This window comes from Phaenicophaeus curvirostris, chromosome 13 (assembly GCF_032191515.1).
Source record: "Phaenicophaeus curvirostris isolate KB17595 chromosome 13, BPBGC_Pcur_1.0, whole genome shotgun sequence".
NCBI lineage: Eukaryota > Metazoa > Chordata > Aves > Cuculiformes > Cuculidae > Phaenicophaeus > Phaenicophaeus curvirostris.
In genome coordinates, this window is record NC_091404.1 from 2,070,957 (window position 1) to 2,095,109 (window position 24,153).

General features: G+C 49.9%; 2 protein-coding genes across 5 annotated transcripts; one reads left to right on the plus strand and one right to left on the minus strand.

Moving 5' to 3' along the window:
- Positions 1-901: 901 nt before the first annotated feature.
- On the minus strand, positions 902-8,297 carry LOC138726068 (glutamine amidotransferase-like class 1 domain-containing protein 3, mitochondrial). The gene is made up of 4 exons (XM_069867481.1): positions 8,118-8,297; positions 4,888-5,059; positions 3,246-3,447; positions 902-1,743 (listed from the first exon to the last, which is right to left on the minus strand). The coding sequence occupies exons 1-4, from the start codon at positions 8,223-8,225 to the stop codon at positions 1,551-1,553; spliced, it is 675 nt and encodes a 224-aa protein (XP_069723582.1). The 5' UTR covers positions 8,226-8,297; the 3' UTR covers positions 902-1,550.
- A 3,504-nt stretch (positions 8,298-11,801) lies between these two features.
- On the plus strand, positions 11,802-23,620 carry LOC138726153 (uncharacterized). 4 transcript variants are annotated; one of them, XM_069867634.1, is made up of 9 exons: positions 11,802-12,005; positions 12,717-12,830; positions 15,123-16,808; positions 17,315-17,483; positions 18,156-18,304; positions 18,473-18,585; positions 19,603-19,692; positions 21,348-21,470; positions 21,949-23,620. In XM_069867634.1, exons 1-9 carry the CDS (start codon positions 11,945-11,947, stop codon positions 22,141-22,143), a joined length of 2,700 nt encoding a protein of 899 aa, XP_069723735.1. In that variant the 5' UTR covers positions 11,802-11,944; the 3' UTR covers positions 22,144-23,620. The 4 variants fall into 4 exon arrangements, with proteins under 4 accessions (XP_069723735.1, XP_069723736.1, XP_069723738.1 ...); XM_069867635.1 differs by having other exon boundaries at positions 17,384-17,483; XM_069867636.1 differs by lacking the exon at positions 11,802-12,005 and adding an exon at positions 12,459-12,563.
- Positions 23,621-24,153: the final 533 nt, after the last annotated feature.

Here is a 24,153-nt window from a genome sequence, read left to right on the forward strand (position 1 = left end):
GCCCCTGATCCAGCAGGAGGTGTCCCTGCCATGAGAACTAGATGGTCTTTGAGGTCCCTTCCAACCCAAACCATTCTGTGATTCCATTCCCAGTCACTGCCTCTCCCCCTGCCCGGGCTCACACAGCCCCAGGCTCAGTCCTCATGGATGCCCCGGGGACTCTCCATCCTTCCCCATCGCCACCCCCCCTCAACTCTGGGGCCAATAACTCTCCTTTGCCCTGCCCCTGCCCCCCAATGGCCAATAGTGATCCCCCCGCTGCCTCCCGCGCACGGCTCTTCATGACATGCTTGCAGAGATCGGCTTTTGAGCCTCTGTCTTATGGTGTTTATCTCTGTGCCCTCTTCAGTGTCTGCTTTGAGCTGAAAAAAGAAGTGGACAAACCACTCAGCTAAATTGACCTCCCGCACCCTTCTGCTGCCCCTCTGTTCCCCAGACTCCTCTGGTACTCTCCCTGTCAGCTCTCCGGCAAGGGGAGGACAGGCTCCTCCTTTCCAGAGACCTGGATGTCATCCTAACTCAACACCAAATGATGCGGTTCTTGCAGCCCCGCGTTACCTGTGTGGTAAAATCCCTCATCCCAGAGAGCTGTGGAAAGGAAAGTCCTGCTCTGGACAACACCACCTAGTCAGGAGGGAGACCCTCTGGAGACAGCGAGCTCTGAGGAGAGAGGTGGTCCAGCACCCTCCTCTGCCCTGCCCGGGCTGTGAAGCTCCTGGCACATCTTTATCAGGGCACTGAGACAACATTAGCCTGAGCTACAGGGACTTGGCTTGAGCAAGCCAGGAGGAAGGAACGGATCATAGAATCACAGAGTGGCCTGAGTTGGAAGGGACAGGATGAGCTTTGAGGTTCCTTCCATCCCAAACCATTCTGTGACTCTCTAATTCTGACCAATCCTAGCAAAACAAGTGGGTTTTTTTGTGGTGACTCCTTCCTCTACTGGTTTCCCCACACACTGGCCAAGTAGTAGCACTAAAAGCACGCCCAAATTCAGAGTAACGAGTGCAAAATGAAAGCAGAATTCAGCTCATGCAAAAAGTGTTGGACTTTATTCAGCAGCAGAACCACGTTCCTTCCTGTTGCCACCAGTTCCTCTCCTCTATGAGGTGGAGGTTTGTGGGGAGCCTTGGAGCACTGGGAAAGTTGGATGTGTGAGGAGTCTTGGAAAGGGACCAATTCCTCTCGATACATGACGTGCACATCAAATCAGACCAGTGGTGGTCGGCACGACCCAGGCAGAACCAACGACGGTGGCTGTATTTGCGCTCTGTGGAAACCTGGCTTCTGCCTGCCAGCTCCGTGCCTGCCCACACTCCAGTTACTGCCAGTTTGCTGCCAGTAAGTGGTGTGTCCTTGGCAGAACATCACAACTCTTCCATTGCTCTGGAGTTCTTCCTCCTCAGCAACCACCTGTGGTCCAGTGAGGGAGAAGAACTCCATTCGAGTAGCGGTTTGCCTGTTGATCTGTGGGTGTAAAAGGGGAAGAATGTTCTCTGAGGCTCGGTGCCTGCACTCCAGAGGAGATGGATTCTGTGGTTTTGTGGCGTTCAGGCAAGTCTGACCACTTCTTTGACCATTTTTCCAATCCCATCATAGATCTCGTGAATGGGTGCGTTGCACATGAAGGCACTGGTGGTCACCAGCTTGTTCTTCACGTCCACGTGAACTTCAGTGACATGTTTGTTCACGTGCTTGCAACCAAGCTCCTTCATGGTCTCAGCAGTCTTTGCGTAAGGCCATCTACAAGAACAAAAGACAATAAACCCTGTGTGGGGAAGCCGTTGCTACACAGAGTGATTTGACAAAGACCTAGAGTGAGCAGTATCTTGATTGCAGAGATGGATGGTCCCTACAGAAAGCCTGTTCTATAGGATCCACATATTTTCCTGTCATTCTGGAGTCCTCAGCATAGGAAGGACATGGAGCTGTTGGAGTGATCCAGAGGAGGCCACAGAGATGATGTGAGGGCTGGAGAACCTCCTGGATGAGGACAGGCTGAGAGAGTTGGGGTTGTTCAGCCTGGAGAAGAGAAGGCTGTGGGGAGACCTTAGAGCAGCTTCCAGTGCTGAAAGGGGCTCCAGGGAAGCTGGGGAGGGGCTTTTGATCAGGAAGGGCAGGGACAGGACAAGGGGAGAATGGTTTTGAGCAGCAAGAGGGGAGATTAAGATGAGATCTTAGGGAGAAATGTTTTGGTGTGAGGGTGGGGAGGCCCTGGCCCAGGTTGCCCAGAGCAGTGGTGGCTGCCCCATCCCTGGAGGGGTTCAAGGCCGGGTTGGAAGGGGCTTTGATCACCCTGATCCAGGGGAGGTGTCCCTGCTTATGGCAGGAGGTGGAACTGGATGGGCTTTAAGGTCCTTTCTACCCGAACCATTCTGTGATTCTATGATGTCTGTAGAACAAGGAAAAACTCCAGTGAGTTGAAAAGCCGAAGTAAAGCCAAAATAAGACCTTGATGTTCCACTACAGATGTCTCACTTCTCAATTCTGTCCTCTCCAGACTTTGTGTTTAGGCTTGAGGGTTTTTGTGTCGCCGGCTTCCTACAGGTGACATTACTTCCTAGCCCTTCTTAGCAAGAGCCATCCAAGTTCCTTCCCTGCCATTGGGAGAACTCAGTCATGACTTTCCCATATGAGTAAGGACAGTTCAACTCCATGAACTCAACATGAACATCAATTCCACATCCAAGTCTTGTACAACCATCCTGTTCCTAGAATCATAGAATCACCAGGTTGGAAGAGACCCACCGGATCATTGAGTCCAACCATTCCCACCAATCTCTAAACCATGCCTCTCAGTACCTCATCCACCCATCCCTTAAACCCCTCCAGGGAAGGTGACTCAACCACCTCCCTGGGCGGACCATTCCATTGCCTAATGACCCTTTCAGTGAAGAATTTTTTCCTTATGTCAAGCCTGAACCTCCCCTGGCGGAGCTTGAGGCCATTCCCTCTTGCCCTGTCCCCTGTCACTTGGGAGAAGAGGCCAGCTCCCTCCTCTCCACAACCTCCCTTCAGGTATTTGTAGAGAGCGATAAGGTCTCCCCTCAGCCTCCTCTTCTCCAGGCTAAAAAACCCCAGCTCTCTTACTTAGATCCTACTTAGGATCTGCTTTGTGTCACGAGTCTGTGGTCTGGTGTCTTTCCTACCCTAGGACCAAGAGGGTGCTGTGTATGCTGGGGAGGCATTGCTGATGCTGTGATGTTCATGGTGTGATGTCACATCAGCTCTCTGAGCTTACTTACTTCTCACACTCTGTGTCGTGACCCACAGTCAGCTCGCAGCCTGGGAAGATCTTGGCTGCCAGCACTGGGGAAATGCAGCACAGGCCGATGGGCTTTTGGGCAGCATGGAATGCCTTCAGGACGTGCTCCACCTCTTTGGAGATCACGCAGTTCTTGCCTTGGGTAGCCCAAGTGCTCAGGTTTTTAGCCACTCCAAAGCCACCTGAGAAGAGAATCATAGAATCATAGAATCATAGAATAGTTTGGGTTGGAAGGGACCTTAAAGGTCATCTAGTTCCAACCCCACTGCCATGGGCAGGGACACCTCCCACTGGATCAGGCTGCCCAAGGCCCCATCCAACCTGGCCTTGAACACCTCCAGGTATCCACAACTTTCCTCAGCAACCTGGGCCAGTACCTCACCGAAACAGATCCGACCAGCAGATCAGTATTCCAGAGTGGGATTTATTCAGGTATGACTTCAAATGCTAAAATGGATTTGATGGGTGGCAGCATTTGCCCAGTGTTGATAAAAGAATTGAAACCAGGCAAGTTGAACCCTTGTGAGCTGCCTGCCAGGAGATGAGACATCAAAGCACCTTTGTTGCTCCCATACAGAACTGAATCATAGAATTATTTTGTTGGAAAAGACCTTTGAGATCAAGAGTGCAACCATCCCTGTCCACTGCTAAACCAGATCCCTGAGTGCCTCATCTGCCCAGCTTTTAAATATCTCCAGGGGTGGGACTCAACCACCTCCCTGGGCAGCTGTTCCAGTGTCTGGGAACCCTTTTGGTGAAGAAATTTTCCCTCATATCCAATCTGAACCTCTTCTGGTGCAGCTTGAAGCCATTTCCTCTCATCCCATTGCCTGTCACTTGGGAGAAGAGACCAACACTCACTTTGCTACAACATTCTTTCAGGTGGTTGTAGACACTGATGAGGTCTCACCTCAGCCTCCTTTTCTCCAGGCTAAAGAGCCCCAGGTCCCTCAGCTGCCTCTCATAAGACTTGTTCTTCAGCCCCTTCCTGAGCTCCATTCCTGTTCTCTGGATGCACTCCAGCCCCTCAATGTCTCTCTCGCAGTGAAGCAGAGAGTTACCAGTGCCCTGCTGGGTACTGTGTTTCACCCTCAAGTTCTGTTCTGAATGAGGGTGGAACATAATGACAAATTTTCTCTTGCCTCTTCATCCTTGCTCCAAGCCTGATATGTCCCCACTGAAATCACCTGGTCATCCTTTCCCTAAAGAGAAATTGTGAGGCTGACCAAGCTTTTGAGTCAACCCCTCTCTGTCCCAGCCTCTTCTTCTCCTGGTAAGGAGGTAGGTGTGTGATGATGGAGGGGACAGTTGCAGTAGATCGTTCAGAAGGGAATTCCATTAGCAATTATTTGCCCTGTCCTCTTGGGATAAGCTTCTGTGTTGCCTTGTGCTCTTGTAATGTGAGCCCAAGCCACCACAGCAGCACAGATCATAGAATCACCAGGTTGGAATCACCAGATGGGAGATGGCTGACCTTCCAATCCCTGCTTCCAACCTGTCTTCTTCCCCAGTGGCACTGCCCATCTCCTCTCCAGCCCCTGACTCCCATGTCATTCAAGATTTATGGCATATCTGAGCTGTTCCCAAGACATTGGGCGTGCAGACCCCATGTGCTGTCCTACCAGGTATGATGAGGGCATCCAGCTCCTTGACATCCAGCTTGGCTAGATCCTTGATGTTGCCTCTGGCGATTCTGGCACTTTCAACGAGCACGTTGCGCTTCTCCTGGGTTGGCTGTCCTTTCACGTGGTCCACCACGTGCATCTGGTCAACATCGGGAGCATAAAACTCTGCCTGTGGAGGGAGGAAAAAGTTCTGTTATCCTTCAGGCAGGTATCCTGAGCATGTTAAAGATCATAGGGGGTGAATGGAGAGGCTGGAGTTACTGGGAAGAACGTAGCTGGTGGATGCGGTGACCTTCAGGCTCACCTGGAGCTGACACTGGCACCAGAAAGGTTTTTGTCATAGGGAGGGGAGGGGGAGGAGGAGGGGAGGGGGAAAAAAGGGAAGGGGAAAAAAGGGAAGGGGAAAAAAGGGAAGGGGAAAAAAGGGAAGGGGAAAAAAGGGAAGGGGAAAAAAGGGAAGGGGAAAAAAGGGAAGGGGAAAAAAGGGAAGGGGAAAAAAGGGAAGGGGAAAAAAGGGAAGGGGAAAAAAGGGAAGGGGAAAAAAGGGAAGGGGAAAAAAGGGAAGGGGAAAAAAGGGAAGGGGAAAAAAGGGAAGGGGAAAAAAGGGAAGGGGAAAAAAGGGAAGGGGAAAAAAGGGAAGGGGAAAAAAGGGAAGGGGAAAAAAGGGAAGGGGAAAAAAGGGAAGGGGAAAAAAGGGAAGGGGAAAAAAGGGAAGGGGAAAAAAGGGAAGGGGAAAAAAGGGAAGGGGAAAAAAGGGAAGGGGAAAAAAGGGAAGGGGAAAAAAGGGAAGGGGAAAAAAGGGAAGGGGAAAAAAGGGAAGGGGAAAAAAGGGAAGGGGAAAAAAGGGAAGGGGAAAAAAGGGAAGGGGAAAAAAGGGAAGGGGAAAAAAGGGAAGGGGAAAAAAGGGAAGGGGAAAAAAGGGAAGGGGAAAAAAGGGAAGGGGAAAAAAGGGAAGGGGAAAAAAGGGAAGGGGAAAAAGAAAGAAGGTATGGGAGGAAGGGAGGAAAGAAGGAAAGAAGGAAGGGAAGAGAAATAAGAAATAAAGGAAGAGAAGGAAGGAAAAAAGGAAAGGAAGGAAGGAACAAAATAAAGGAAAGGAAGAAGGAAAGAAAGCAAAGGAAGGAAGAAAAGAAAGAAAGGGAAGGAAGGAAAGAAAGAAAGTAAGGAGGGACAGAGGGAAAGAAAGACAGGTGGGGTTTTGTATCTTCTGCACAGGAACCTTTACTCTGACTTTAAAGGAATGAGGTTGGTGTTAGGTGAAAGCGAAGCAGCCGGCCCTCGCTGCTTGTTCTGGGGCCTGGAGTGCTGGAGAGGGAGCAGTGACTACTTTCCTCCTTAGGAAAGTGAGGTGTCCCTAGAGCCACTGGTGAAGCCATTTCGTAGAGGTTTCCCTCTGCATCCTAATCAATCCCCTTCGCCGGGGCACCCCAGTCCTGTCCCAGTGGCCCCCACAAAGCCGGTCACACTATGGGTGCTGGCTACCCAGCGTGTCAACCCACTTGCCTCCCTCAACGGCAGGACTTAGAGTTTCTAAATTGGAAAGGAGAAGATTTAGAGCAGACATTAGGAGGAAATTCTTGACAATGAGGGTGGGGAGGCCCTGGCCCAGGTTGCCCAGAGCAGTGGTGGTTGCCCCATCCCTGGAGGGGTTCAAGGCCGGGTTGGATGGAGCCCGTGATTAAGAAGGATGTTAATGTACTCGAGGGTGTCCAGAGGAGGGCAACAAAGCTGGTGAGAGGCTGGAAGGAATGTCCTATGAAGAGTGGCTAAGAACTTTGGGATTGTCTAGTTTAGAGAAAAGGAGGCTGAGGGGCAACCTCGTTGCTCTCTGCAGATCCCTGGAGATGGGATGTGGAGAGGGCGACGCTGGGCTCCTCTCCCTGGGATCTAGGGACAAGATGCACAGAAATGGTTCAAAGCTACACGAGGGGAGGTTTAGACTAGACATTTGGAAGCATTTATTTACCCAGAGGGTGGTCAAACACAGGAAGAGGCTTCCTGGAGAGACGGTTGATGCCATGTCCTTAATAACATCCTTCGACTTTTGGTCAGCCCTGAAGCGGTCTGGCAGTTGGAATGGATGATCTTTTAGGCACCTTCCAACTGAAATGTTTGGTTCGGTTCGATTCTGTTCTATTTTATTCTACGCTATTCTAGATTCCCTTAGGCAAGCATGAAGGAAAAATAGAAGTAAGAGGTTGGAAGAACACCCGAGGTTCGTCCACTAGAGGCCCCTGCTGGTCCAGGCATGAGTGGAGTTTGTGCTCCGAGCCTGCCAGCTCTGGGTCAGCAGCTCCAGGGAAGAGGCAAAATTACAGATGGGAAAGGTTTGGAAGAGCCTCGGCTTTAAGCCAAACAGAAAATACATAGTTTGAAAGCTTTGGAATTGTTCAGGCCAGGTTGGATGGGGCTTGGAGCCCCTGATGCAGTGGGAGGTGTCCCTGCCTGTGGCAGGGGGTGGAACTGGATGAGCTTTGAGGTCCCTTCCAACCCCAACCATTCCATGACTTGATTTTATGATTGATTCTCATTGGGTGGGATGGTTCCGTAGCACATGTCCATCCCCACCGTGCCTTTGTAATTAACGGAGCAATTCTGATTCCCTGGAGAATGGCTCTGACCCAGCATCATATGTGCCTTAGAGCTGAGGGTGATGTTACACTGGGCTTCTCTCCCTCCTCTTCCAGCCGCACCGAGCGGCTACGGTAACTAATGGTGCGTTAGAGCAGCTGCTTGAGGGTCCTGCTTTTTACCCCTTTTCAAGTTCAAGTCACCAGAACTTGTCTGTTTTCAGTTCTAATCATTTTGGGTTCAAAAAGATGAATCTCAAGCAGCCCAAGCCAGCAGCAGCCTTCTCAACAGAAACACCAAAGCAGCTAAGAGGGAGTGCAAGCTAAAAAGAATGCAGAATGCAGTTAGGAAAGTTGGCTTCAGCATTTGGATACGCTCGACTCAGAGCACCGAGCCAGCCCTCTCGCACAGCAGAGCTGTGGGGGCAAAGCAGAGACCGGGGCATTCTCCACACTTGCTGGAGGAGCTCCTACAGTATTTGCTTTGACTCCAGTCACGCTGTGCAATTCCCCAAGCAGTGATGGAGAGCTTGTGATTTGTCCGGCAAGCCCCAAACCTCCTAAGAGACAAGAACCTCCTGCAAGAGATGGATCAAAAAGCTGAGCAGGGCAGAAAGAGCCAGCGCTGGGGCAGATACCTGCCAGGATGCCTCTTACCTGTGCCCCCTCCCTGCTGAGATGCACCAGCACAGCAGAAGCCTCATGGATCTCGCTCCCGTCGTACACCCCACAGCCGGCCAGCACGACAGCCACTCTCTTTCCCATGGTCCCAACCAGAGCAGGATTCCCTGGAGAGCCTCAAATTACTGTGCTTCTCCGGTCAGCGCCTGGGGGTCCCAACCAGAGCAGGATTCCCTGGAGAGCCTCAAATTACTGTGCTTCTCCGGTCAGCGCCTGGGCTCTTATATAGTGCGATCCCTCCCCCAGGAGCAGGTGGGGCCGAGAGGGCTGGGCTCAAGTTCTTACTGGCAAGGAGGTTTTCTTTCCAAGGCCACAGGCAGGGCATGTCAATATTATTTGTTTCCTCAACTGACTGCTCCCTTGCAGACCTTCCTAGCACGTTGTCTCCAGAGCATCCCCAGCTGACGGGACCTCTTCAACAGAGGAGCTCTGTTTTCCTTCTCGGCTCTCATTTTTCCATTCTATTTCAGACTGAAGTACCAAAGGTTTTGTACCTAAGGTGGTATCAGAGGGAGCCGGCCCAGAGCAAGTGTTCAGCTACTGTGCCCCCTCTCTGTGCCCCATATTTTAAACCCCACACTGCATAGGGAAACATCAGTCTTTTAACACCAAGATTTCCTTTTCTAACCTTAAATGTTCTTCTCCTGGTATCCCATCTCTCAATAGCAGATGTTTTGCACTCAGTTGTAGTTGTTTCCTGGCCTTCCGGTCTTGAGATTAGGAATGGAGCCCCTTCCATATGAGGAGAGGCTGAGAGAGCTGGGCTTGGTCAGCCTGGAGAAGAGAAAGCTCTGAGGAGACCTTATAGCGACCTTCCAGTACCTGAAGGGGCTACAAGAAAGCTGGAGAGGGACAATTCCTAAAGGCTTGTGGTGGTAGGACGAGGGGCAATGGGTATAAATTGGAGAGGGGAAGAATTTAGGCTTGATATAAGGAAGAATTTCTTCACCATGAGGGTGGGGAGGCCCTGGCCCAGGGCGTCCAGAGCAGTAGTGGCTTTCACATCCCTGGAGGGGTTCAAGGCCAGGTTGGATGGCGCTTGGAGCCCCTGATCCAGTGGGAGGTGTCCCTGCCCATGGCAGGGGGTAGAACTAGATGATCCCTTCCAACCCAAACTATTCTATGATTCTATGAATGAGTAACTTGATCCTTCCTCACCCTTAGGGTTAGGGTAAGTTTGCCAGGAAAGTGGCACCAGGACCTGGCAGAGCCCTGACCTTTGTAGGGACTCATGACAGCAGGATTCACAGCATGGAATGGGGAAAATCCCTTGCTCGTGCAGAGACTTGTTCTTCCTTGTGGTCGATAGGCTCATACCTGAGATGATTTAGTATCTCTCTGTTTGATCTTTGCAGTGTTGAAGTAACTGTGGCCTGTTGAGGCTGCCCTGCCATTCTTCAGAGAACAAAACCCTCATGCAGTGTGACTGAAGAACGTTTATCAGGGCTTATTTATAAGAAATTGTCCTCAAGTCTCTATCATATTTGGAAGAGATGTGGAGTACGTCCTGTGTGTAATTAAAGTGGAGAACAAGTCTTATGAGGAGCAGCTGAGGGCCCTGGGGCTGTTTAGCCTGGAGAAGAGGAGGCTGAGGGGAGACCTCATCACTCTCTGCAGCTCCTGAAAGGAGGTTGTGGTGAGGTGGGTGCTGGGCTCTTCTCCCAAGTAAGAAGTGAAAGGATGAGAGGAAATGGCCTTAAGTTGCACCAGGGGAGGTTTAGATTGGATATTGGAGAAAATACTAACGGGCTGGTGAAGGCCTGGCAGAGGCTGCCCAGGGCAGTGGTGAAGTCTCCATCCCTGGAGGGGTTTGAGAAACCATGTGGCTGTGGCACCTGGGGACAGGGTTTATCAGGCATGGTGGGGTTGGGCTGACAGTTGGACTGGATGAGCTGAGAGGGCTGTTCCAACCTTAATGAATCTGTGATTCTATGAAATAGCCTTTTGGCCAGTTTGTTAGTCATATCAGGCATGAGGAGGAGGCTCATTGCTGGTGCCTGTGACTGCATTTATTACAGGCATCTCTTAAAATCAGTGATATCGAGCACCACAAACTCCTGGCCACTACCTATACAAGCAGGAACAAAAAACATTTAGAAAGGACTTACACTCAGCTTATCTAATACAGCCTCCTCCTTTCTATTACTTTTATTAGCCTGAAAAGGAATTAAACTGTTAGATAGATGTGGAGAACACTCGAAGCCTTTTCACTGCTGGTTGATTTGGTATGTAAGATATTCTAATTATTTCTTCTTGCATGAAAAAGCAGCTGAATCATGCTGCAACTTGAACAGAGAGTTTCTTCCTTCAGCTGGTCAGAGAGCAGTCCCATTAATGATAGAACAAAGACAGCCAGCGGATGATGATTTAAAGAAACTTACTGCTTGCTGCAGACAGTGTTATTTATCTCTGCCTGTTGCAAACTGACTGAGGTGGTTCTGCTTGATGATCTAACTGCTTTTGGGGAACTGGACAGACCAAGGTTTTTCCAGTGCTGGCTCCTCTTGTAATAAGATCTATCTCAATAGACATATTGAACCTGAAGATCTAAAGATTTAGGATATGGAACCTAAGGAACCTAGTGATTTAGCTCATTGATCTGATGGAGTGGGTCCAGAGGAGGCCACAGAGATGATCTGAGCGCTGGAGCATCTCCTGTACAAGGACAGGCTGAGAGAGTTGGGGTTGTTCAGCGTGGAGAAGAGAAGGCTGTGGGGAGACCTTAGAGCAGCTTCCAGTGCTGAAAGGGGCTCCAGAAAATCTGAGGAGGGGCTCTGGATAAGGGAGGGCAGGGACAGGATGAGGGAGAATGGTTTTGAGCTGGAAGAGGGGAGATTGAGGTGAGATCTTAGGGAGAAACATTTTGCTGTGAGGGTGGGGAGGCTCTGGCCCAGGTTGCCCAGAGCAGGGGTGGCTGCCCCATCCCTGGAGGTGTTCAAGGCCAGGTTGGATGGGGCTTGGAGCCCCTGATCCAGTGGGAGGTGTCCCTGCCCATGGCAGGGGTGGAACTGGATGGTCTTTGAGGTCCCTTCCAACCCAACCCATTCCATGATTCTGTGGTGATTCTGTGACTGATATTCCCTCATTGCCTGCTCTGTTCTCCTGGAAAGGCAGCCAGGCTCCTCTAAATCTACTCTCACCCTGACGGTCTCCAAACTGTGTGTTGACATTGACCCCTCGCTCATGGCAGCTGCACGGGAGGGTTCACAGTGCATGTGCCAGGAGAGGCCGGGTTAGGTAGATGTGGGGTGACACACGAGCAGAATCACCTTGAAGGCAACAGCACTGAACATGCCACAGCACAGTGGTGCCAGGCATTCATAGCTGTGACAGGGACAAACAGCAGGAGCATGAGCAGCGTTAGGAGAAATAACTGGTCCCTAGGGAGCTCCTGGGTTTGCAGAGTGCTTGTTTGCTCCAGCAAGATGGATTCTTTTAAAAACTTTGCTTTTAACCAGTGTAATTTCCTTACTGGCTGCAGCTAAAAGGTGCTCACAGTAATAAACCCTCAGTGTTGGTTTTCAAGTGTCTTTTTGACCAAGGGCTAATCACCAGTAAAATTAGCAGCCCCTGGAGGGAGCTCCCAGCAGCCCACGCTGACTCACGAGCCCAAATTTATTGCAGCAAGGAACTGGTTTGCGTTTCCTCCCGCGTGAGAAGAACGCTAACAGACGGTGTTTGTAGGGAAAAGGGGTGGAGAGCGGGGAGGAACGTGGGCCAGCGGAGAGGCTTTGGTTATAAAGAGCTAGGGAGGAAAGCGAGGCAGCAGTTGAGCCGCGGCCGGGGCTTCGTTGGACTCGGCGATGGCAGACGGCAAAGCTGAGTCACTGCATTCCTCCATAGGGCTCTTGGGCATTTCCGCAGGTAGGGATTGAGTCTTCTTGGCATGGGAGGATGGGGTTGGGACTAACTTTCATGGACAACCCTCTTTCCAAAGGGGGCTAAAGTCTCTGTTTATCCTGAATCCTCTCTGCTTGGGTAACGTCTTCGATCCTGAGGTCCCCGCGCCTATTTCAGCAGCCAACACAATATTTATCTTGGCTTTAAAGCGCTGGACTGAACTTTTGTTCAGTGCAGGGTGGGAAGCAAATCCAAACTTTATGGTAGCGGTTTTCAGAGATGATCTTTATTTGGATGCACTTTCCTCTCCTTTTCCTTTCCTCACCTGCAGCTCTGGTTTCTCTGTTCTCTTCCTTTCCTTTGCTCTGTCTTTGTGTTTCACCTTTCGGAGTGCTGCCCCTTGTCATTTTTTTGGCTGGTTTTCTGTATGCACAAGGCTTGTGTGATCACTTGTAGGGCACACACGCTCTGCCTTATTGGGACTGGAAGTGGAGAGCTGATTTTTACCTTGATCTGACAATGGGGGAGCAGTTTCAAACCTGATTAAGTCCAAGTTTCTTAAAACCAGGCTCTCAGAAAGAGGTGAGAGCTTGGACTCAAACCAACCTAAAACACACCCCTGTGGCTCCTTGTATTTCGTTATTTGCTCTCCTTGTACTGTGATTTTTCCTATATTCTTGGGGTTTTTGAGTGAAGTTTACAAGCCCTTTCTTTTTTCTCACTTCTCACATACAGGCTCACTCCTGCTGGCCATGCATTTCTACAGTCTACCCCGCGCAGCCCCTCTGATCCCCAGCACAGCGCTCGGAGTCCTTCTCTTGGTTTTATCGTCTCTTTTGGCATACGCAGGTGAGACTCAGAGGGCGGCCAGCTTCAAGGCCTCCCCCGCTCTGTACCTTTGCATGGATTTGATCTGTTTTACCAACAGGTTAGACACAGAATCATAGAATCACAGAATGGTTTTGGATGGAAGGGACCTCAAAGCCCATCCTGTTCCACCCCCTACCGTGGGCAGGGACACCTCCCACTGGATCAGGGGCTCCAAGCCCCATCCAGCCTGGCCTTGAACCCCTCCAGGGATGGGGCAGCCACCACTGCTCTGGGCAACCTGGGCCAGGGCCTCCCCACCCTCACAGAAGGACGTTTCTCCCTAGGGTCTCATCTCAATCTCCCCTCTTGCAGCTTAAATACACAAAGCATGGCAGCCTTGCCACACCACTGATTCATTCTCCTAGAGCACCACAAGGTTTTCCTTTGCAAGCAACCAAAGAAATCAGCGTTAGTTCTAACAAATTCTTTACCAGGATCTCTGAGAGTTTTAACACACCAAATACAAGATTTCCCAGGGTATCTGAGGGTCCTTCAGACACCCATGGACTGATCTTGTCCAGAGTATCATCTCCAGTTCTGGAATCCTCAACATAAGAAGGACATGGATCTGTTGGAACGAGTCCAGAGGAGGCTACAAGGATGATATGAGGGGTGGAGCATCTCCCATACAAGGACAGGCTGAGAGAGTTGGGGTTGTTCAGCCTGGAGAAGAGGAGAGCTTATAGTGACCTTCCAGTACCTGAAGGGCTACAAGAAAGCTGGGGAGGGACAATTGCTAAAGGTTTGTGGTGGTAGGACGAGGGACAATGGGTATTAACTGGAGAGGGGAAGAATTTAGGCTTGATATAAGGAAGAATTTCTTCACCATGAGGATGGGGAGGCCCTGGCCCAGGTTGCCCAGGGAAGCTGTGGCTGCCCCATCCCTGGAGGTGTTCAAGGTCAGGTTGGATGGGGCTTGGAGCCCCTGATCCAGTGGGAGGTGCCCCTGCCCATGGCAGGGGGTTGGAACCAGATGATCTTTAAGGTCCCTTCCAACCCATGCTATTCTATGATTCTATGAATATAGCATGTCGATGTGTAAATGCCAAGAGATCTACCTATCTGAGAGGAAAAAAATCACTGGCTATAACCAAATACACACTTTTTAGAGTGACTGCTGATTTATTTCTCCTTTTTAACTCAACAAGGACATGAAAAACCAAGATTTGGTGCTGGTGGTTTTTCCTCTACAAAGCAGACAGCTTGGGACATGTAATTTAACCCCCAAAACATAGGTCCTTCTTCCCTCAGTCAGTGGTGGCACAAAGCATTAGTAGAGAACACTTAGAAGCAGCTATGTTGGTGGGACTGTATGGAATGGGCAGGTGGTGTTTCACTGCTGGTGGGAATCAACAGATTCCAGACCTCTGCAACTCAAGGACTCATTCAGAAGAGCTCTTGCTTCCCTTCTCAACTTGAATCTGGCTCACAGAACTGTATTGGTTTGAGGATGGAACAAATCATGGGTCCATTACAATGCTCCAGTTTGGATGGAAGCTTTCAGGTCTACCCACACTGACCCATATCCTCACGTTGTTAGGGGAGAAAGTAGAGCGGTAAAAATCAGGCACATTGTGATATTGTTTGGAGGTGGTCGGTGAGTTCCATTCAACTTAAAACAAGCTCTTTGTTGTTTTGAGGTTTAGGAGGCTCAGCAGAGTAGTTCTTGAGAGGGAGTGGAGTTTGCAATTCGTTTGCAATGGGTTTTGTAGTCCCTATACTTCTGTCTTCTAAGAAGGCCCATTTATTTGTGGGGATCTAGCAGCTTGTATGGTGCTTGTGGTTCAAACACTGGACCTGACAGCTTGCAGCAGGGACAAACCAAACCAACAGGGAACTCAAAAGAAAGAGGTATCAGGACTTGATTTGCATGAATATATTATGGTCTTGTTAATCAGCAGTGTAGGCATCAGATAAGGCAATGGCTTGCTGAACCTCAACTCCGTTAGGGGGAACTGCGTGCCAGGCCTAGGACAGCACATCGCTGAAGGATCTCAAGGGCTTTGAGCTCATCTCAGGCATTCTGATGAACACAAAGTGTTGTGCGGCTGGAGTCTTCATGGTCATGTTTACAGAGTGTAATGTGGCACGGGGCAGACCTATCTAAAGTCCTGGTAGCTCTCTAGCATCACGTAGGACCTGTGAGCTCCATCCATAGTGATCATGCTTCCAACATACCATGTGCCTATTGCACAGCTGCCTGTCCTAACGACCACATTCCATAATCTACTGTCCTGAAATCACAGTTCTACCTTGTCATTTGTTTCACAGGAATTCGGAGAAGCCTAAGAAATGCCTCTGTGTTCTTGCCTCTCTGCCTGACCATCTCAGTGTTCTGGTGTGGCTATGGAGTGATCTTCATCCTGGAAGGGCAAGGACTTTTGAAGGACGCTGGTGATTTCCGCGATGCCGTGGTGCCTGGCCTGGTCACATTCACTTTGGCACTGCTCATTGTTGCAGTGGTGGGCTTCCTTGGCAGAGAGGTCGTCCTAGCTATGATTGCTTCTGCTGTCTCGCTTGCCAGTGCTCATGAAGTCGCTGTGCTTTATAGCACGGCTTTTGGTTCTTCAGCCGTGGCTTGCAATTACATGATTGTCTGCTTGGTCGGTGGTTATTTTGCTCTGGGCAGGATTCTGTATTTCCTAAGCAAAGAGAAAATTGCCCTCCCTGGTACAGATCTGGCCAAGAACAAGACCCATGAACAGGTCCAGTCCACCGGTGGCAGCGGGAATCATTTTGCAGTTGTCGGTCTGATCCTGAACATGCTGCCTGCCAGTGTCTTTGGCTGTAGGCTCCTGGGCGTCACTGGCAAACTGGTTATCGGTCAAGTGCCCTGGCTGTGGGCAGCTGGGATCTACCAGATTGGCGTCTGCATTTTATCGTACCGTGCCATGGATGCGCTAATGGCTACGTTCTTTGGTTTCACTTCCATCCTGAAATTTGCTGGAGGGTATTGCCTTCTGTACCCAGTCTGGCAACCAGAGGAGCCATCCTTTCCTACTCCATTCTTGGTGGTTTTCTCGATTCTTTTTGCAGTCTTGGCTCTTTTTCTCACTCTTAAGAGCCCAGTAGATGGCCTGTATTTGCTGTTTTACGTGGCCTACTGCATTGCATTGGCTTGCCGTCCCAAGGGGTTTCTGGAAGGTGGACCCCAAGGTGTGGATGTGGCCATCTTTGTGGCCTCAGCCTTGATGACACTAATTCACCTGTACAATGTGAAAGCAAGTGCCAAGATCCCAACAGGGAAGGATGCTATGAAGGCCCTTCTTGCTCGCAGCAGTTTCCTGAAGCTTCGTGAAGGGACAGACCTTCACGCTCCGTACCTGGGGTATTCCAAGTACGCAGATGCTGAAGTACTTGGCTATGCATGCAGCGTCCTTGCTTCTTTTGCTATAACAATGACAGGAGACCCACAGGCTCCTCTTGCTACTGTTGTGATTCCATGGGTGGTGGTAGCTGGTGGGATCCTTAAGCTTCTAGGTGGCTCAGTGGCCTTCGCCCGGGGTAAAACCCTGGAGAGCAGTGCCTTCATTCTCTACGGCATCCTGTGGATCATCTGGGGCTTGACAAGGTATGGTGGCCTCTACGGCACCGCCAGAAGCTTCCATGCAGCTGTAGGCATTGTTGCCTTCATGCTCTTCAATGGCTTCATTGTCTTCTGCACGCTCTTCTTAAATATTGCCTGGTTCTTTTACTCCCTCACGTTCTTCCTCATCGCTGTCAGCTTCTTGCTGGATGCCATCCATGCTCTCCCAGCTGGCTATGACATCGCTGCCACTCTCATCTTTGGCCTGGTCAGTTTTTACTGCTTCCTGTCTGCCCTTTTCAACAGCATCTTTGAGGGCTCCTGCTTGCCAATGGGAAGGCCCATTGTGCAGCTTAGCGGTGGGCGGGGAGGAACGACCAAGTGCCTTCATCTGCCGGCCAGGAAAGCTTCTTCGGTCAAGAGAATTGCAGGTAAGGGCGTAACATAGGGCATAATGTGGGGGTGGAGGGTAAATTAAGGGAGGGTTTGTAACGGAACACTTAAAAGGACACAGTTCCAATCCAGGTGTGGAAACGATGATGATCTGATGACATTTGGATGAAGTGGGCCAAATGATAAGAGTTGTTAGAAGCCAAATACACTACGGGGGAAATAGGACCAAATCCATGGGAGGAGCTGGGCTTGGCAGTGAACTTGCGGCTGCCTCTCCTATCTCATAGATCTGGCTGCTCATCCATGCTCAGAAACACAAATCCTCCAGGCTGGTGCTGCCACTGAAAGCTTTGTCCAGGGGAAGCAGTGCTTCTTCTCTCCACAGGGCTGAATGACTTCTGGCCCTGATGACCGTGGCCCAGCACTCTCCTAAATACCAGATCTCCTCTGGGATGAATGCTAGAAAATACACTGGCAGAGGAAAAGCTTTTTTAGTTGGGAAAAGGAGATGGGAGCACCAAATCGGCTGTCTGGTCTATGACAGCTCTTCTGGGAATTACAGCTTCTCACTTCCAGTCATTCAAGTGGTTCTGCCCTGTTCACATGCCAACAGATATCCTGAAGAACGGAGGGACTTGTGGCATCCCCACAGACACTGTGTACGTGCTTGTGGCAGCCTGTAATCGGCCCAATGCTGTGGAGAAAGCTCACCAGTAAGTATTCATCCTGCTGCTCCAATGAGGGCTTCCTTGGTTGGTCTAAAGAGGCCTCTAGGACTTACTTGCTGCTGGGCAGTAGTTACAGCAACCATCGGGAGCAGGGAGACACATAGCTTGGCTTGTTCTCTTTGTGGGAGCAGCCAAGTCTTGAGCCTGAGGGAGAAGATCTGAATGAGGAAAAGAGGCAGTTGAGCTGGAATTGTCTACTGGGACATTGAAGACACCTAGAAGGTGTAGAGCCAGCTAGCTTGGATATCACGAGGGAAGCCAAAGAAGTAGCAAATGGAGCAGAGGATTTTTGTACAGATCTGTAGATATTGCGCATGTTGTCACAACAAACCCCCTCTTGTGTATTACAAACGCCCCCAGCTGTAATTTTCTAAGTGTCTGAGACCCCTCGTATTGGTGGTGTTTCCTCAGACCTTGGGCAGTTGGGACTTCTACGTGTCACTACATGAGGAGCTAAAGCTGTGATTTGGAGTAGATGTTCTTGGTTGGGAACAGTCAATAATGCCCCTTCCTGTCAGGTCCTACTCTTACTGCAGACTGGTGACCTGGGGCAGAGCCCACGCACCTTGTCTTGACCTCACCAACATGATTTCCTTTTCAGCTTGAAAATAAATCCCCTTCGTACTTCCAGGCTCATTTTTTTTGCCTCCTTTCCAGGTCCAAACGCCAGGCTCAGGATCGCCCCATGTCACTGTGGATTTCCAGCCTAAAGCAACTGGAACCTGCAAAGCATTTGTTCACTCCCCTCCTCTGGGACTTCATGGAGGCTGCCTGGCCATCTCCTATCAGCTTGGTGGTTCCCAGAGGTGAGGGAAAAGCTGTTACTTCTGAGCTCTCTGGAGAGCTTTGGCTTTGAAACTCCAATAAGTTCATGCATTCCTGCAACGCCACACGGTCTGTGGCAATATTTCTCATAAGATCGTTGTCTTCCGACTGATGTCCATTCGCAAGCTGTGTGACTCTTCCCTGTGCAGGTGAATGGGTGGACTTCCTGGGAATGAAGGACTCTGCTATATACGTCGGGACCCCTCAGAGCATCGCCATCCGTATCCCTGACTGTTCTGTCACCACACACCTCATTGACTTGGTGAGTGGCCAGAGGACATGCATCCTGGCAGCGCTGGTGGTCAGACCTTGCTATTCCACTGCCTAGGGAGCAGACGTAGTGCTGGTTGCTGGCACCCCTGGAGGGGAGAAGGAAAGTGAGAGCCTGGAGCACTCTGTTAGTCCTCTTGGCATGTTACTTCTTTTATCTTTTTGTTTTTTCCTCAGTGAAGTGAGGATCCTAGCATGTTCAGACAGGTTTAGGGACTGAGAAGTGCTAAATGAGGAACTCCCACAAGAAAAATATCATAAAGAAGGGCTGGAGCATGTAGGCAGCTGGTTGTTGATTTTATTGCAGAAAAGTAATAACCACCAGGACAGAAAGCCAGAAAAGCTGTAATACACAGATACTCTGTCTGATTTCCTACACAGAACACTTTTTATAGAATCATAGAATCATAAAATAACCAGGTTGGAAGAGACCCACTGGATCATTGAGTCCAGCCATTCCTATCAAATACTAAACCATGTCCTTCAGTGCCTCGTCCACCCGTGCCTTAAACCCCTCCAGGGAAGGTGACTCAACCTCCTCCCTGGGCAGCCTGTTCCAGCGCCCTGTGACCCTTTCTATGAAAAATTTTTTCAGCCTAAACCTCCCCTGGCGGAGCTTGAGGCCATTGAGGCAACATTGTTTTGTTGCAAGCATGGGCTTATCTGAAGCCAGAATAACTTCTGAAGGTTCAGAATGCGGCCAGAGGAATTGCAATACCCTGCAGGTTTTTCTTATTTATAGGACAGATATTATAGGTCTTTGGTTGCTGGAAACCAAAATGTTCTTTCCCGATCAATGCCAGCAAAGCCCAGTTCAGCAGCATGGTGGTCAATTGTTCACAGCTTTGGTGGGACCGTATTTGCCTGCAGAGTCAGTGTCGCCACCTCGGTGAGTCACATTGACTTCTCTTTAGAGTCAGAGACTCACGAGTGGACTTCACAGTTCAAGTCATGGGTCTGAGACAGCAAAACCTGCACAGAGCTTTCACCCCCATTTTTCTGTCACCAGGTTGGCCCCATTGTGGTCACGTCAGCGAACCCAACAGGAGAGGCTGACACGACCCACCACAACCAAGTGTACGCCAAGCTGGGAGATAAGGTAATCGAGGCTCTATGTCTTTTCATTCCGGCTGGTCACAAAAGATGTGGATATGGAAGAATGCAAGTGCTTCGTTTCCAGCAGGAGGATCAGTAGTTGATATCAGGAATCTGGGAGAGCAGCTGATTAAAAAACCCTCATGGACACTCCTTGTGTGGGTGTCACAGTGAAAGAACAGTGTAAAATACAGAACTTGGTGGGGAACCAAAATGCTACAGGATAGTTATGGCTTGGCAACGTGCGTTAGTTCATCTTTCAACAAAGAACAATACCAAAAATGTTTTCTTGCTTACAGACAAACAAAAAAAATGCTTCTTTGCTTACAGGCAATAAACCCACTGATGCCTGAAAGCGGCAGGGCTCCAGCTGGCATGGAGCTGTCAGAACACGAGAGATTCCCTTCTAGAGCTGAAGCTGGTCTATAGCTGGTGCCAAAGCTTTAAAATATTCCTGGCTTGTACAACTTAGCTCAGTTCTGGAAGTGCAGTGGCCGTGGCTGTCTTTCATAGAATCAGAGAATCATAGAATCACTAGGTTGGAAAGGACCCCCAGGATCATCGAGTCCAACCATTCCCATCAATCCCTAAACCATGTCCCTCAGCACCTCATCCACCTGTCTTTTAAACCCCTCCAGGGAAGGTGACTCAACCACCTCCCTGGGCAGCCTCTGCCAGTGCCCTGTGACCCTTTCCATGATATATTTTTTCCTGATGTCAAGCCTGAACTTCCCCTGGTGGAGCTTGAGGCCATTCCCTCTTCTGCTGTTAAATTTCATTTACTGCTAAACCCTGAGAGCACTGCACTTTGTGTTTTCACAGAAGCTGATGTGAGGACAGTTTTAAAGAATAGGTGGTACTTATCTTCCACTTCTGACTCCTCAAAAACCTGTTTTTCTACACATTTGCTTTGTGGGCATGACTTCTTCAAAGCTGCTCAGCTTGAGTAAGCCTGTCTTTGCTGAACTGTGGATCTACACCCCACAGAGGTCTCTCTCTGTCTTTGCTTTTATTAAGGTCATTCGTTCCAAATTTGGCCCGTAGTTAGTGTTGATACATCAGGGTAGGAAGGAGCAGAGTTCCCCTTGATGATAAGGATGATGACATGAAGCTGTTGGAGTGAATCCAGAGGAGGCCACAGAGATGATCTGAGGGCTGGAGAACCTCCTGTACGAGGACAGGCTGAGAGAGTTGGGATTGTTCAGCCTGGAGAAGAAAAGGCTGTGGGAAGACCTTAGAGCATCTTCCAGTGCTGAAAGGGGCTCCAGGAAAGCTGGGGAGGGGCTCTGGATCAGGGAGGGCAGGGACAGGATGAGGGGGAACAGTTTCGTGCTGCAAGAGGGGAGATTGAGATGAGATCTTAGGCAGAAATGTTTTGCTGTGAGGGTGGGGAGGCCCTGGCCCAGGCTGCCCAGAGCAGTGGTGGCTGCCCCATCCCTGGAGGGGTTCAAGGCCAGGCTGGATGAGGCTTGAAGCCCCTGATCCAGTGGGAGGTATCCCTGCCCCACAGCAGGAGGTGGAACTGGATGGGCTTTGTGATCCCTTTCAACACAAACCATTCTATGATTCTATAATTACCTGCTGTTGGGAGGAAGAAACTGCCCTCTCTTTTCCCAGGTGCCTGGGGGGAATTTAGTGTGAACATCTGTTGCTCTTCAGGTGGATGCAGTTCTTTGTGCTGGGCCTTCTCCAGAGAATATTGCCTCCACTGTTGTGGACTGCACCAAAATCGACAGTGGAAACATTGGGTTCTTCAGAGTCGGTATTGTCCCCAAGTCTCAGGTAAAATTCATCTTGATTTTATTTCTGTTCCCTTTCTCCACTGCTCTGCATTAAGTGGGTTTCAGACTGTGGGTTTTGTAGCTCCTTAAAGAGTTGAAGAAATCTGTGGTAGGACGAGGAGTTATCATAGGGTGGTGTGAAAAAGCAGAAGAATAGCGCTCCTTGTTGTTTGTGTCCTGACCCTGCCTCCAGACCATCATTACACCTCTCTGTGCTAAGCTCTGGAGAACGTGCAAGATGAGATGGATTCATTGGTGGAAAGAGCTTGGAGATCCAAGGTCATGGACCTTCATGGGGCAGGGTCTCCATGTATACCTGTCCCAGAGACCTTTGAGCAGGCAGAAATGCTTAGTGTAATCCTAAGGCTGAGCCCAGACTCAAGTTTTGAGAGAGCAGGGCATTATTTCAATAGCTGGAGAAGAAATTAGTGCTGTCCCCTAATTACTGACCCACTCACAAATGTGGTTACTGGTTCCAGGTGCTGCAGATACTGGAGCAGGTGCAGAAAAAGCACACACTGGTTCCTAACAGTGGTACTTGCACCAGTAAAGGCCAGGAAGAACATCTGAACCAGAGCCACGCTGTGCACAATGGGGTGGGCACGGCTGCCTTGGAAGAGACCGCGCTGGCACCGTCCACCCCCCATGGCCACAAGAAGCTCACTCGCTTCTGACTCCGTGCAGGTCAAGCAGTTACGTGCTCACTAGGAAAGCGTTTGGTGGGAAATGACATCTAGGCCAAAGTGGGGACTGGGAGAGGTTTCCCGGCTGTGAGGGTGACTTATTCATCTTTCTATGGACCCTGCTACGTTATCCCAGCACGGAGCTGACTGACAAACCACCGTCACCCAGAAGTAAAATTTTCTCTTATGGACACCGGTGCCTTTCACTGAAGATCAGCCACGACCAAAGGAAAGGTTGTGTTGGTGACTGACTGGCCCAGAGTACTCAAACAGGAATCAATCCCGTCACTGGGGTGTGTGAAGGGTTTCATGAGTACACGTTGCGGGGGCAAAACACTGCATGAATATTGTGGTGGGAAGAGGGAGAAGAGAAGATGTAGTCAGGTGCTGTGCTGGTGGATCATAGAATCACAGAATAACCAGGTTGGAAGAGACCCACCGGATCATCAAGTCCAACCATTCCCATCAAACATTAAATCAGGCTCCTTAGCACCTCGTCCACCCGTCCCTTAAACCCCTCCAGGGAAGGTGACTCAATCCCCTCCCTGGGCAGCCTGTTCCAGTGTCCAATGACCCTTTCTGTGAAAAATTTTTTCCTAATGTTCAGCCTGAACCTCCTCTGGTGGAGCTTGAGGCCATTCCCTCTCGTCCTGTCCCCTGTCACTTGGGAGAAGAGGATACAGCGGACTTTCTAAAATAGGGGAGGCAAAGCATGTCCTTGGGAGCTGGGGCTGTGCTGATAGGTCTTCTCGAAGTGGAGGTCATGGAACCCAACACTAATATGAAATGCTGTTATCAGAGGTGCCATATCCTGTGTCTCAGTCACTGTGAGGGTGGAATTACCATTTTGATGACACTGATATCTTCTTAGAAGTGCTGGAAGGTTATGGAAGACCTTCCTTTCCAATGTTATCTTTTGCAGAGTATGGATTCCAGGAGAATCATCTGCACTGCATTTGAGGGTGCTGGAAGCTGGTCTCTTACCTTATAGCATAACTGTACATATCTCATGGTACGTTTCCTCCAGAGCGCAGGGTGAGCACAGAGTCACAGCTGCTGACCAGAAGGAGGTAAAAAGATGCTTCAAACCAACATAAGGAGTCTTCCTTGGCCAAGACTGTGTGGCTGTGCCATCAGCAGCTTGTTTAGTCTCTGAAAACTCTTGATCTTATTCTTACCTGACTCAGGTGCAAGGTGCTGATCAAACTCCAGCTGAGACCAATGAATTGATTCATTGATTTCACCTGAAGTTCTGCTGGAACTTAAATGCTGTGCAGTCAGAGGAGCTCAACCTCTATGAACTATAGCAAAACCAGGTCTTCTCAGCTTGTTCTTACAGAGCTGGCTCTCTTCTTGCAGAGAACAATTCCAGAAAACTGAATTTGTTAAATATTTACTGACCTACTTACTGTATCTCTTTTGAGTTTATTCAAAGTGATTGTTGGGAAGCAATAAACTATTTTCAATAAACAGCCACATGTCCACTGTGCTATCATCTGCATCAAGTACATGGGATAGACCTCATGGATCAGAGTTGTGGATTTTAGTGTGTCAGGGTTCCTGACCATGCACTAAGGCTCTAAGGGGGGGAATCAAATGGCATCACTTACTAGGATGGGGAAAAGGAGGGAAAAGAGAACTCCTAACCTCACCCCTCCAGTGCCAGCTCCCTTGCAAATGAGCTCGTAAACACCAGGGCTAAATTTCACCCCTTTCCTTGACTGACTAAAGAACACCCAAATCTGAGGGAAACAGACACGGAAACCTGAAGGAGTGCCGTAAGGAGTGTTAATCTGGAGAGGTGCTGAAGCATCACAAAGCCTCTTGCTGTGGGAAAACAGCCCTGGATTAAATCTAACTGCTATGCTGCGAGGCAAATTATAGAATCACACAATGGTTTGGGTTGGAAGGGACCTCAAAACCCATCCAGTTCACCCCCTGCCATGGGCAGGGACACCTCCCACTGCATCAGGGCCTCCAAGTCCTATCCAACCTGCCCTG

Excerpts from the sequence above, each read along its gene's own strand:
- LOC138726068 (XM_069867481.1), bottom strand. The coding sequence starts at position 8,225 with ATGGGAAAGAGAGTGGCTGTCGTGCTGGCCGGCTGTGGGGTGTACGAC. Across the intron at positions 5,060-8,117 it reads TCAGCAGGGAGGGGGCACAG|GCAGAGTTTTATGCTCCCGA; the intron begins GTAAGAGGCATC and ends CTCCCTCCACAG. Across the intron at positions 1,744-3,245 it reads CACGACACAGAGTGTGAGAA|ATGGCCTTACGCAAAGACTG; the intron begins GTAAGTAAGCTC and ends TTGTTCTTGTAG.
- LOC138726153 (XM_069867634.1), top strand. The coding sequence starts at position 11,945 with ATGGCAGACGGCAAAGCTGAGTCACTGCATTCCTCCATAGGGCTCTTG. Across the intron at positions 12,006-12,716 it reads GCTCTTGGGCATTTCCGCAG|GCTCACTCCTGCTGGCCATG; the intron begins GTAGGGATTGAG and ends TCTCACATACAG. Across the intron at positions 12,831-15,122 it reads GTCTCTTTTGGCATACGCAG|GAATTCGGAGAAGCCTAAGA; the intron begins GTGAGACTCAGA and ends TTTGTTTCACAG.